General features: G+C 37.2%; 2 protein-coding genes across 2 annotated transcripts in view; both read right to left on the bottom strand.

Annotated features, from left to right (window-relative positions):
• sort1a (sortilin 1a) overlaps nucleotides 1–7,371 on the bottom strand; it is a 21,818-nt gene extending 14,447 nt beyond the window's left edge. Inside the window, exon 1 of the mRNA XM_084101066.1 lies at nucleotides 6,972–7,371. Within this exon, the coding sequence (XP_083957192.1) occupies nucleotides 6,972–7,226 (255 nt within the window). The 5' untranslated portion in view covers nucleotides 7,227–7,371. The remainder of the gene's footprint in view (nucleotides 1–6,971) is intronic.
• Nucleotides 7,372–8,260: 889 nt separating this feature from the next.
• psma5 (proteasome 20S subunit alpha 5) lies at nucleotides 8,261–13,972 on the bottom strand. Its single transcript, XM_084101033.1, has 10 exons — nucleotides 13,468–13,972; nucleotides 12,847–12,889; nucleotides 12,461–12,527; nucleotides 12,191–12,317; nucleotides 12,032–12,099; nucleotides 11,800–11,907; nucleotides 11,634–11,692; nucleotides 9,533–9,635; nucleotides 8,713–8,799; nucleotides 8,261–8,610 (listed from the first exon to the last, which is right to left on the bottom strand). The coding sequence occupies exons 2-10, from the start codon at nucleotides 12,873–12,875 to the stop codon at nucleotides 8,533–8,535; spliced, it is 726 nt and encodes a 241-aa protein (XP_083957159.1). The 5' UTR covers nucleotides 12,876–12,889; nucleotides 13,468–13,972; the 3' UTR covers nucleotides 8,261–8,532.

Below are 13,972 nucleotides of genomic sequence, written 5' to 3'. Positions count from 1 at the left end.
GTGTGTGTGTGTGTGTGTGTGTGTGTGTGTGTGTGTGTCTGTGTGTGCGCATGCGTGAGAACAGAGTGAGTGCCCCACATTTTCATCTGCCTCACACACTGAGAACAAGAGAGCAACTGATGTCAAAGAGATTGTGGGAGAGAAAAGGAGGGAAAAGAATAATCCAGAACATACACAGGCTCTGTTCCAAAAGCTAGTGAGCTGCCTGGCTACTTGCTACATGGGCATTTGCCTCCGATATGGAGCCTCATAAGGGACCGAGATTTGGATGCTCTGCATTGACAGCAATTCCACGAGCCTTTATGTGAAATGCACATAACTCAATTCAACTGATTTCAATAGTGTTTGGATGTAGTAATGCATGTTGCTAAACTAACAGCATATGTATTGCACAAATGCTTATTGAGTAAAATATAATTGCATTAGAATTGGAACATTCTTATTTAAAATCAACTCACTCACTCTTTCACTCGACTCTTTCAACTGAGCTTGTTGCAATGCATTCTGGGATTGTTTTTTTTATTTTTATAAAATTGTTTTATTTATTAAAAAAGAATTTGGCTTAAAGTAATGTTGTCAACATTTGGAACAGATTTTGTGTCAGGAGCAATCACGGTGTCTTAAAATGGTACCTATGTAGGCAGTTCACTAGGTTTTGGAACAGAGCCAAACATTCCTGGGTGTTTTTTGTTGTTGTAATGGGATAAAATAATGTGGTAACATGCAAAATATGCTAAACATTAAGCATTAAAAATAGCTTTTTTATTTCAATAGTTTTAATATGAAAATCAAGATAATGAAAATAACAATGGAATTTATTTATGCAAAAGTGCTGCAATAATAAAAATAAAATAAAATGCAATAAAAGTCAAATAATTATAATAATACACTAAAACCTGGTAAAAAAAAACATCAAATAGGACAGGTACAACCAGATGAAATAAAATAAAATAAGAAATAAAATAAAATAATCCTACACATAAAATAAAATAAAATAAAATAGTAAAACGGTGTAAAGTAAAATACAAATGTAAAATATAGAAAAATAAAATAAAATCTGTTATAAAACAAACAGGACATGTACAACCAGACGAAATAAAAATAAAATAAAATATACAACAAAATAAAAGTTACAAAACATCAAAAGGCCAATCAACCATGGAATAGAGTCAAAACTGAGTGCAATCAATAATGAATAATTTTAAAAAGGTAAAGTGTAAAATTGGTCTATGATGTCTTAAAATGCTGCCTATGCATTACGCTTTGGCACAAAAAAACACTCACAAACCAGAACTGGAATGAATATAGTAAAAACTTCTGGTATAATGATGAAACCCCATCCACACACAATCAGATCCGTTTTGAGTATCTCATCTACTATTTTACGGTCCATATGGACATTTTTGTCTAAGGAGGCCCTTCACACCGCACTCCTTTCTACGGATCACATCCTCTCTGCATTTCTGCAATTCCACCCGAGCCCCTGGAGATCAATGATCATGTCACAGAATAATCCGTTTCTCACTTCTCCTTAGTGATGACATCATCTTACAATTTTTACACATTTTCTTTTTTTTCTTTTCTTAAAAAAGCAGCCGTACAAGGTCCAGGGAAGCAAAAGAACCGCAGCATTTTTGAAACTCACTAGCGTTCAGGCCTAATGGAAATTTGCACTCTCACAATCCAAAGTGTGAACAAAAGTTTCCATGTTACCAACCCAGCCAACGTCCTTCTGATGCAACCCACCTTAAAACAGCCCCTGAATGGTACATGTGTTCTAGAACAGCAAGAACAAGACGTCTTAAAACACCTGCTTTACACTCCAGGAACAGTGTTCCTTCTCAATAATCTGTCTTTGAATAATGGATACAGTGGTTGCCTCTCCAATCCTTGCCATATTTAAACCAGAAGGAAAGAAATATGCTGACATCCCAGTACTGGCCAACAAAACAGGCTTGCCAAGAATGGCCTGCACCACGCCAACAAGTCTTCTTAAATGGGGGATTAAAGAGTGATGAGAAGACATTGTGAGCATACAACGATCCTTCAGTTTGGAGAAGACCAAAGAACACGACTCAAAGGCCCTAAACAAACTCTATGGCTCTGTCCTGAATTTAGTCAAATACACTTATGGTTGAACTTTTGAGTCCACACTTTGGTGATGAAATGCTTCACAGATTGTTGGTTAGTGTATCATAGAATCACAGATTGTGTTTTGGACAATCAGATCACTAGTACATGAAGCAGACACATACCCGTTTACACCTGGTGTTTTAATCCGTTTCTTTTGTCCACTTTAAACCACTTCTGTCCTGATTTCTTCAAGGGGAGGGTCTATGGGCAGGCAAATGTATGTTTTTTTCCCCCAGATATTTCAATCTAATGGACAATGCTTGCTCAATTTCCATATAAACGAGCCCAGAGACGACGGAAAAACATCAGCTTTCATTTCTGCTCTGATAGCCACTAGACCAATGTTATTGCTCTAGTGGCTATCAGGAATCAGATCACAAGTGGACGAGGCTAAATACAGGTGTAAACGGGGTCTAAAAAGTAAAAAATTTAAAGAGGTCTAAAATGTTGGATGTTGACGTCAATATGACGTAACTTTCATATGTTAGAAATTTAGGAATGGTGTCGGCGTCGATAGCCTCGTGGGCAAGTGCGCCGACATGTAGCGCCATTGTGCATCGGGCGATCCGAGTTCGAGTCCCGGCTCGTGGATCTTTCCTGATCCCGTCCCCCCTGTCTCTCTCCCACCTCACTTCCTGTCTAGCTACTGTCCAATCCTAATAAAAGGCAAAAACACCAACAAAAAAAAAAGAAAGAAATTTAGGAATGGTGAGAGAACAGAACATTGGTACGTTCTTCGTCATCAAACTAAACTTTGGTCTCCAGCCAACGAAGTTTAAACCTGTCTGTCTAGTGCACTTCCCATAATGTTTACGCATTAAGTCAGTAGGTGGACAGCAGGAAGTCTTTTGTGGCTGTTCGAAGTTCGAACGCATTCGACCAGCGTTTACACCTCGAAAGCAATCCGGTCAAATGCGTTTTTGACTACCTCTGGAAGTGGTCGAAAGTGGACAAGCTCAAAACATTTTAGACCCCTTTTACACCTGTATTTAGCGTCCTCCACTTGTGATCTGATTCCGATCAACCAAAACACATCTTAATATCAGGTGTAAACAGGGCCTAACAGTACTCCAATGGTGTACTAGATATGCGGGGATGCAAAAGTCTTTCTGTTTTAAAAGGGGTGTTACAAGAAAAAAAAATTGAGAACACAGTGCTAACTTAGTAAGAGAATTCCTTAGTAACTGCCACGGTAACACAAGAATGCATTCTGCACACTTGCAATGCACTTGCAAGTATTAGCATCTGTGTTTGTGTGTATGTGAGTATGTGTCTGGCCTAAGGCAATGATATGGTACACAATCCTAATTGGTTGTGTGGTAATCCAGGCCAGGGAATCAGACTTCTTGAATCCCTACCACCATTAAAAGGCTTGCAAAATGGTCACAGGTCAATGGTGGATTACTAAGGTCTGTTTTCACAAAGTTGAGTGATACAATCAACCGATGGGGATATTTGCAGAGAAAATCCATCCTGCGGGGAGAGAGCCGAATAATATTAATGCCTGTCTGCTGTGTTAAGACTTGGAGAGGCCACCTGAGCATGGGGCCATGGGGCCCTTGACATCCTCCAGAACAATAACATTCAGACACGGCAGATAGGCTTCTCCAAGAGAAATATCTGCAATATACTGTACAATGGCAGAAATGTATAGAAAACTTCAGTATACACTCCTACTCCTTTCTGGCTCTAGACTTAGCTCAACACGTCCTCTCCAATGGACATGTTGGAACCACGAGGAACGTTGTTTGGGCTGCTTTTCTGGCATCTCACCAACCCTGAGCATTTCAGAGAGGACAGAAAATGTTTTCTCTGTACATTCTCCCCAGGACCGGGAAAGGGAAAAACCTGGACGTCTTTCCCTTGTGTTGAACCGGTAAACAGTCTTTGAACCCCATGTCCAGCCAAAAGAAGCTTTAGACTTGATCCAAATGGCTTCACAGTCTGAGGACCAACAACAAACATGACTTCATTTTTAGACAGTAATTTTTTTTTTAAATTTGGGTTTAATATGAGACATGTCTCAAGTCAGTCTCAAAATAAGTGTTATTTAGACAGGTGGGCGAATGCTAACATGTGATTCAAAAACATGCACAAAAATATCCTGGAATCAAGATCTTAAACCATGTTTTCCTAACTGGAACGGCACGCCGAAATGGGTAAGAGGTCAGCAGTTCGTTAGATGAAGCCGTGTTTGTGTTTTCATTGGACTCGCATAAATAACTCCCTACTGGCACAACTTGGATTTAAACACCCAGAGCGGAGTCTTAAAAAGTCCTCCAGCCTCCAAAAGAGCATCTCAAATCATTCAAACGCAAACTTTACCCACAAAGCCGTTTGAACGTGTATCGTTATAAGTTCACGCAGACTTCATTAGAAGAAACTACAGGCAGTTGTTAAAAAGACTTTATTGTGAGCTCGTAAAATTTCTAATTGCTCTGGCAGGTCATAAATTCCATCGGTCAGCAGCCAGTTTTCACATCGACTGACCACAGACTCTTGCGCAACACCATGGTTGCACATTTTGGACTGGAACAGATCTGGAATATTATGCTTCAAACTTATGCTTTTTAGATCATAAGCATTTAGATGCTTCACTGATAACTAATTCTATTTTATCTATAAACTATCAGTAAATCACTGGGTAAATAGCTAGTGTTCATTGCAGTGTTGAAATTTTGTTGGATGTCATTGGCCACAATAAGTTGGAATACAAAACATGACCATGGCAAGTATAAAACTTAAGCACATAACTTATCCTGCTGCGCACATGAATGACACCTTAAATCGTGCAGCTTGTTGAAAAGAAGCCTGCTATTACTTTTCTACGCAGAAACAGAAACAGGGGGAAAAGCCTATCTAGAGACCAGAATAATATAGAGACTTATAAAAAGTAAACTTGCATCAAAATTTCAGCAACCAAAAATATTCAGCTGAATCAATTATTATGATCGCCGGTTGATATTTCGTCAATCGAATATTTTCCAATGACACGTTTTGACAGTTTCAGCATCTAATATTTGTGCACACAATGTAGATAAGCTAAAACAAGCAAACACGTTGACAGTGTAGACATATTACCAATTGACCAAAAATGATGCTACAGTAGAAATATTGAAAACTTGTTCGGCTGAAATATCCAGAGGCGACTCATTGCCGAAGAAATTTACTATGACAGTTTTATTTATCACATGAGAACATGACAACCTGAACTGCATACCAAGTTCAATTTCCCCCAAATAATTAAAACTGATTTATCAAAACATTATTTTCAGTTTTGTGTTCTTCTTCTAAAGAAAAAAAAGTGGGATTCAAAAGTCTAGTTGCAAGCATTTGAATCAAACAAACAAAGTTTTATAACTGTTACGTTCTTAAAATAGCACTGTGTTGAGCGTTTTGGATGTACATGTTACGAAATCCCTACCTCAAGTGTTGCCATATACAATTATTTGAATCATAATAAAGGGGTCAAAATATGCTCTAACTACAAGAACTTTACATGTACTGTTGGCAGGAAAACTACAGTGCATGTATGCTTGCAAGTTGATGTTTAACACTATCCAAACAGGTGTTAAAAGACCTGAAACTGAATTTAACTAGGAGATGCTTTAGAGAGACGTTGCCTTCAAATACTTTTCCCACTGTTGTCATGCCTCAAGCCTTTTCCCGTTTCAGAAACATTCCTTTCTTGGAGGAAGCATTTCACTTCAACACTCATTTATGCTGGACGGAATGTGAGAGGATGAGAGCCAAAAATACTGGCCATAAAAAAAAAAAAAAAAAAAAAAAAAAAAGCTCTGTGTGCTTTCTTAACAACAACAGTCTTTCTCTATCAGCACTTAGGCTAAACTCATGACCTTTTGCCTTAGCTTTCCCTGAAATGTCAATGTGCTCTGTAATTGGATAAATAGGGGATGCTTCCCACAGAACAGGACTGATATAAAAGATATAGATTGGCATATATGTAGCTCGTCGTTTATCAATAATGCCTGCCTGCCCAGCGAGAGGTCACGCCAACTGCTGGTAAAACGTAATTGATGAGCTTGTGGGAGAGAGTTGGATAAGACAGATATATAGAGAGAGGCAGCATGTTTTCTGTCTTAAGGGTTAGTAATCAGTCATGGGCCACTGTAATGAATGAGATCTGACTAGATCTTTAAGCAGAATCACCTGACCCTTCTGTACATAAATCCAGGAGAAACACATCGCAGAGACATTAGAAGCACATCAAGAGGTGAATGCATTTGTTCTCTTGGCATAAAGATGAAATCTGTGGAATGTCTTAAAGGAACATCAAACACTGGCCCTTCGAATTATAAGGTGATCCCACATGCTGAGTGGTGTTTTTATCAACCATCTGGAAAACTTCACAAATATCATTTTATCTGAGGGCTTGTTTTCATATACTTCTAAACACTTCTTAAATATTAAATTAATTCCTTTAGAGACGTGAAAGGCTTAAAAATGTTGGTGTGGTGTGGCAATGCGATGTGGCATTTGAAAAACGACTGAAAAAATAACATTCAGTTGCTGAGAAAGGTGATGTAGGTACATTATTAGGTAATCTCAGACCAGAGGCCAGTAGTATGATCTCACTTTTGTGATTTATGGTCCCTAGAAATTTAGAAAGAGCTTCCAAAAATAGGAGGAAAAAAACTCAATTCTACTTTCAAAAAAGAAAAAAGATACTAACTTAAACAAGTGTTAACTAGTCAAAACAAGGGAACATTTTTAATTAAAATGATATGCACAAAGCTTTTTAATCTAGATAATATATTACATTATGCCTATTCTGAGCTGTGATGAGAGTATAAAGAGTAAGAGATGTTTTGACCTACCGTATGAGTGTTGTTTTTTAACGTAGAATCAAAGCCGTGCATTGATTCACATTGATTTTGTGCGGATTCTTCACTCCTTTTCGTCCTGACATGATCCGGCTGCTGTAAATCTCTCAAACTGAGCAGATTTCGTGATTTGTGACTCTTTAGAAACATGGGTTGCTCACTGCTAGAGCGTCTGGGTCTCTCTTCAAAGTCCATGCAAAGAGCCACTGAGAATAACACAACCAAAACACAGCAGAATACGGTGCTCATGGTTTCCGTTTAATGTGCACAAAATTCTTCCGTCTAAATTTCCATGAATAGCAGGTTTATTGGTAATAGAAGAGAACGTGCAGTGTTTACACTCTGACGCATGTCTGTAGTGAAGCCGCTGTTCGCACTGCTAAACTCACGGATTGTTCAAGATTAGGATGGGCTGTCCGTTCGACACGCCCATTCTCATGAATATTAATTCAGGCGCGCTGACGTTTCCTGGTAAGCTTTTCAATGGCCATAGGTTTGCACGCGTTAACATTCCAAACGCAAAGGCTACAATTAATATTAATAAGAAAATATCGACATTACTCCGCAATTGACCAATGGCGAAGGCCTGGTTCATGAATATTAAGAGACAAGCAGAACTGGGTTAATCACGCCTTCTGCTGACCAACCTCTTACAAATTGTGTGGCACCAATCTGTCTTCCTTCCGAATTAAAATGACAACAAAACTACCATGTGTTTGACTTATTTGCCTGTCTTGATGTGCTGTGAAAAGTTGAAAAGTTTTATTTGAATGTCATCATTACATTTTTATTGCATTGATATTATGGTAAGCCTACTAAAAATATTTGATATTACAGAAACTGGCTAACATATTTCATTAAATAGTTACTTTTATTATTACTAAACAAATTATTATAAATTATTGTACCACTAATAAAATGAACAAATTTGTGACATTGACCATGTTAACTGTACAAAGACCCATTATATATAAAAATATAATTATTTTATTTTATATAGATTTATTTTAAAGTAATAAATTTAACAATAACAATTGAGTTTCACAAAAACAATTGTATATACCACTTCAAATGCATGGTATTATATTAAATTATAAAAATGAGCATTATATTTACACACACAGGGTCCAAAAGTATATAATGATAAAAAAAAGTATTAACCTTCTTTAGACTTTTGCATGCAGTTAAACTGCTGTACTTATAATAAAGATTTACAGCACATGATATTTCCTTTTTTTCTTTATTAGCCTATAAATGACTCCTGAAAGAAGAAACCAAACTCGTCAGTTTTTCAACAACAGTTTATTATCGCAGTGATTGGTAACAAAAAGAACCCCCCATTTAATTCAACTACAAGATCTGCTGTCCTTGTACAGAGCTATAGAAATTTTGGGATTGACAGAAGAAGAAAAAAATGTAAAAATATTCAGTTCCTGTCTGAACAGGCAAACCGTAGGATGCAGCCAGAGTATTACGTATGCAATTGCTGTGTGTTGATTCACACACAATTACACAGAATTTTTTGTATTGAACATCAGTTGGGCTTAGCACAGCTCTAGATATCCTTGATGACATCCTCAAGCTCTTCTTTTGTGTACATGTGAAAGGTCTTGCCGGGCTCTACTGTGGCAAGCTGCAGGCAGAGAAAAGGAAATTGTCAGACCTTCAAATACTTTTAAATTAAATTATATTTCACATGACCGCCTCCGTGTGAGGTGAAGTGCTTGTGCATTACCTCAATGTTAGTGGCATTGAGTTTCTCCTCCATCACTTGTTTCAGAATGGTGAGAGAAGACTTGATGGCATCCTTTAACGTCATGGACTGAAAAAAATATTAGAGATATTGTATGAATGTTTACTGGAGAACAGAAGTGACAAGTATAGTCGCTTTTTTTTTTCTCAAAGCAATTCGATTTATAAAGAAGTATTTTGGCCACTGGCTTATTAGATTGCTGGGTCACATGGGTGAGTCTTGTGACTAAAGTTACACTAGTAGAGGCATGACATACTGGAATGGGAAGATGGGTGGGGTGGATTTAAAAAGGGACTCTGATTTCCTGAGCACGTGGCTCAATTTGCTGCTGTAGGATTCTCTCGAGAGAAACACTTTTCTCTGTGAGAATATCAACTTGAAATAACCTGGCTGTGGCATTATGGATCAGATGGCTAAATTAGAGCTTAGAATGTTGTTATATACACATGGAGATGATTTTCCATTATATAAAAGTACATCCTATATAATATAATACATGTTATATGCCTTTAGAATTAAATTATACAACTTACACTGCAAATGGTTGCTAGGCTAGCACAATTTGTTTTTTTTAAATCAATATTTACTCAATATCAAATTAGACTTACAGAAAAATCACTAAGATGTTTCAGATACAAAAATACTGCTACTTTTGAAAGTTTGAGCAGGCTCGAGGGATGTTGAGCTGTGCATTCAACTTGAGCATCAAAACTGAGCCATCAGATTACTATTTCATTATTAATTTCACCATAAAACCTTCAAACGTAAATGGAGATGAAGAGGAGAGAATGGGTAAACAAACCTTGTGGTAAACCTCCTGCAGAGAGCTCTGAGCACCTTCAGATGCTGAACCAATAGCCCTGGCATCACACTGGACAAAAGTGCCAGAAGGATCCATGTGGTATCTGAAAAAAAAAAAAAAAAAGGTAAGTGTGATTTACATACTATACAAACCAAACAAGTCCGTACGAGTGCCTAATAAAGAAAAATCTGGGTATTCAGAACTTCTCTGAAATGTTTGAATCTTATCAAATTTGGAATTTTTATGGAATAATTTAATAATAATCATAATGTTTTTGATACCGATTTCTTCTAGAACTACACAATTCTAATTCCGTTTTTGTGATTGCAAATTAAAATATTCTTTATTATTATAAAAGAACACTGTGATGCAATTCACTCTGAAACATGCGGCGCATATATTTATTTAAATTGAATCACAGCCTTGACAATAATAATTGATAATCGCACTAAGCGATATTGCAGTTTCAGTTTTATTCTGATTAATCATGCATCATTAAACTGGGTAAAACTTTAAACAACAAATATTGTAATTACAATAATTATAATATTTGTATACTGATTTCTTGTAGAAGTGAACGATGCAAGAAAAAAAATATCGAAATTGTTTATGATAAACATGAAATAAATTTAAAAAGAAAACTCCAGGTTTGCTGTGCTTAGTTGAACTGCACAATTTGGCGGGGAAAAAATCTGAACAAAGAACGCTGCCAGGATTCACTCTGAAATATGCACATATACTTAATTAAATCAAAGCCTTGGCAATTTGATAACCGCACTAAGTCATATTGCAATTTCATTTTATTCCAAATAATCATGCATCCCTATTTTCTATGCATAGTAGGGGTGGAACGGTTCACAAAATCCTCGGTTCGTATAACGGCTAGATACATTATTGTGACACTGAAGCCTGTTTTATACTTCTGCGTCGAACCTACGCTGAAGCCTCTACGCTGTAGGCAACACGTTGGTTTTCATTTATACTTCTGCGTTGTTGTCCACGTTGATGTGCAATTACACTTGCAGAGGGAGCGTGTGAAACCTGAGGGAGGGGTTCTAGCAGACCAATCACAGCGCTTGTGTCTGCGTAGAGTTGACGCATTGTTACATTTTTGGAGAGGTGCACGTCAGGGTACGCCTGCTACACACAGCCTGCGACGTAGCTACGGCGTGAGTTCGACGCAGAAGTATAAAACAGGCTTTACAATCATATATTAAATTGGCTATTAGATACAGCAAGAGGGTTGTAAAAAAAAGTTTACAACTGTTGGCCTTAAACAAATTGTAGCTGTGAACAAAAACACCTAATGTCAAATTTAAAGAATAGGCTTTCTTGTCAGTGCCTACATTTATTACAGTGTTGTTAACTTTGTGGTGGCTCTAAAAAATAAATCTTTAAATGAAGAAAAATAACTTAAAGCTGTAGATTTTTATGGTGACATTTAAATGCTTCGGGTGATAGAAGCTGCTCTTTCCTACCCGACTTTCTCTTTCTTTCGCTGTCAGTTGACGCACTGGGGTGATGTCTCCGCAGATCAGCTAACATATAAGTGTACCATTAGCATAAGCAAACTTATGCAAAAAATGATTGCAAACTGTCACGGTTTTTACCACCACTTTCTTACCGCCACCGTCGTCATATGTAGCACTTAATCCAAAATGATCCCACACAGTAGACGGAAACGATACTGCCGGTGCTTCCTCTAAAAACTCTGAGCGGCTTGCCATTCTGCAGTTGACCTGCTGCACTACAGCACCCGACACTCCTAACAATCACCTCCGTGCCAAATGATAAAAATCACGTTATGCTGCGTGTGGCCGGATCCGAACAATACACGCGCGTCTCGAATTGTGACAAGTGAATTGAACCGTTCAGTTTTTTTCATGAACCGTTCCACCCCTAATATATGTATATGTATAGATTCTAATTTCTAGATAAAGTATAGATAAAGGTCATTCTTCATCTTACCCGTACATCAATCAGGGTAAAACATTAAAAATAAAACAAACCAGCGAAATTCATAATTGTTTTAAATATCTATTGCAACAAAATGCTGCACATTAACCTTGCTTAATACTAAAAACAAAAGAAGTATACTTACAGCTGAGGTCCTTTCTCATCCACACCACCGAAAAGCAGAGCGACACCAAAAGGACGGCTCTAAAGTTGAAAAAAGAGGAACATTTGTAGTCAAACCACAACCAGAGACTCTCGTCCTCAGTGAACTGAAAACAAGTGCAATAAAATTGAAGCCCAATGGCTGTTACCATAGCGCCAGGGTCAGCGTCCTCCTCTCCAAACTGCAGAGCGAGGTTAGACACGGCCTGCGTTACGCTCTCCACAGTCATCGTCTCATTGTAGGTAAACCAATGGTTCTGCAGAAACACTAGAATGCTTAAAATATAATCTTTTGCATATGGAGTGAAAACTTTTTCTGTACACACTTATTACTGAATAAGACCCATTGACAATACGGATTATGAAGAAACTTTCACTGACCTGTGTTTCCACTCTTGCTTTGTCAATAAGTGTTTTTGCATCAGCTATTAAGCCACTCATGGCACAGCCTGTATTAAGAAATGAACATGATCATTCACAACTAGCTTTATTACCCTTATCCTCACTGAGAATATGTACTATAATCAAAGTTTGTCTAACCAATATGAGTGTCGATCTCTACAATCTTTTCAATGCTGCTGGGCTCCATCAGAGGAGAGGTTATTCTCTTCTCCACAGCGAGACACACTCCCTCTGATGTCTGAATGCCAATGGCTGTGGACCCCAACTGGAAAGACGTGCAAAGCAAAGCAAATCAGCACCAACATTCACATTCACTTCTTACAACATGAGAAAAGCTGAGAAAGACACAATATTCTGGTAATAAGAAGTGCTACATATCATATTACAAGTATTACAGAAAAGATTTACCTTGATGGCTTCAATAGCATATTCTACTTGAAAAAGCCTTCCCTCTGGTGAGAAAGTGTTAACTCCTCTGAGGATGAAAAAAAAAAGTCAATACGATACAGTAAGCATATTCAAATCTGTATTTATAATAGCTTTTATACACAAAATACACACTGTTATACAGTTGATGCATTTATTATATTGGCAAAACTGAAAGTGAAAGTTTCAAGACAAGATGGTGACATTAACTTACATGCTTTGAAGAGATGCGAGTAAATATCATATATATCTTTTCATGCTTGTGGTGTGTATATATATATATATATACACACACACACCACAAGCATGAAAAGACGTTCAAAGCAGTGAAAGCATAAAGTATAAATAAAGGTCATTCTTCATCTTACCTGTCATATTCTGATCTTGTTAGGAACATTTTGAAATGAAAATCTATAAAAGTTAATAGGAAATTGTTAAAACAGACCTGGATAATCAAACTTTAAATGAAGTAAATTAGCACAAAACAACAGCACTTGCTGTGTAAGCGGCGCGATGTTGGCATTGGAGTGCACAAATAACCAATCAGAGACCGGCACTCCTTCCACTGATTGGATGATTTTGCGATGAAAGGCGGGACTAAGAGTCAACTATCTATTTGATTGGTCGAAACACCATTCACTCAATGACAAGGCATGTTTCATTTCAATCAAGTCATTCTAGATGAGCGCTTTAAAAATACTCCCAGCGTATTTATTTTAATCTATGCACTTTTAAAAACCCTCATCGACCTCAATGAGCGGTTTGCCCATAAGATTTTTATACATTTCGTTCTTTATTTTGATTAAACTATGAGAGAACCCATACACATGAGCATCCGCCGTTAGCTAACCGATTTACTACTAAATAAACAACACACGGGCCGTTAAAACAACTTTATACAATATGCTTTGTTGTTTCAAATACTTTTGTCTGTTAATTTGCGACTTACTGCAGTAACGTTAGAGCACAACAATAAATTAATTTCTTACCTTCTGCAGTGGAGGGTGAGTTTGCTAGTTTCAACAGGGCAGGAAGTGTTTATACATAATCGCCCGACAAAAACGTTCAGGACAACTTAGGTTCCTACCCTTTAGCACCCTGGCTATTGTGCCATATGACGACGATATGAATATGGACTATATATCTCGTAACAAAATAATTATTTAAAAGACTCCACAATGTTTAAAATCAAATTATAACATAAGTGAAATTAAACTTAAGGTGGTTAATTAATGTCTATTGCAAGTCATTTAAGGGATGAAATAAAAATTTTCAATCATTTTTAAATGCCACAAAATTGTACATGATTTAATGTACCTAAAAACGTTTGAATAATGTATCAACAATCACCAAATTTCTCTCTCAGGAGCAATATGAGAAAAGTTTTTTTGGTGAATTTGGTGATCGCTGATCGTTGTTTAGGTACATTAAACCAGAGCCCGTTTACGGAGAGCCTTGGCACTTCCTATTAGCCCCATTGTATCGATCTTGGTT

Source organism: Abramis brama (assembly GCF_963993115.1).
Source record: "Abramis brama genome assembly, chromosome: 23".
Lineage (NCBI taxonomy): Eukaryota > Metazoa > Chordata > Actinopteri > Cypriniformes > Leuciscidae > Abramis > Abramis brama.
This window is presented reverse-complemented; position numbering and strand designations above follow the sequence as displayed.

Coding starts and splice junctions, on each gene's coding strand:
- psma5 (XM_084101033.1), bottom strand. CDS start 12,875: ATGTTCCTAACAAGATCAGAATATGACAG. Junction 12,528..12,846: donor ACAAGATCAGAATATGACAG/GTAAGATGAAGA, acceptor TTTCATCCTCAG/AGGAGTTAACACTTTCTCAC. Junction 9,636..11,633: donor GATGAGAAAGGACCTCAGCT/GTAAGTATACTT, acceptor TTTTTTTTTCAG/ATACCACATGGATCCTTCTG.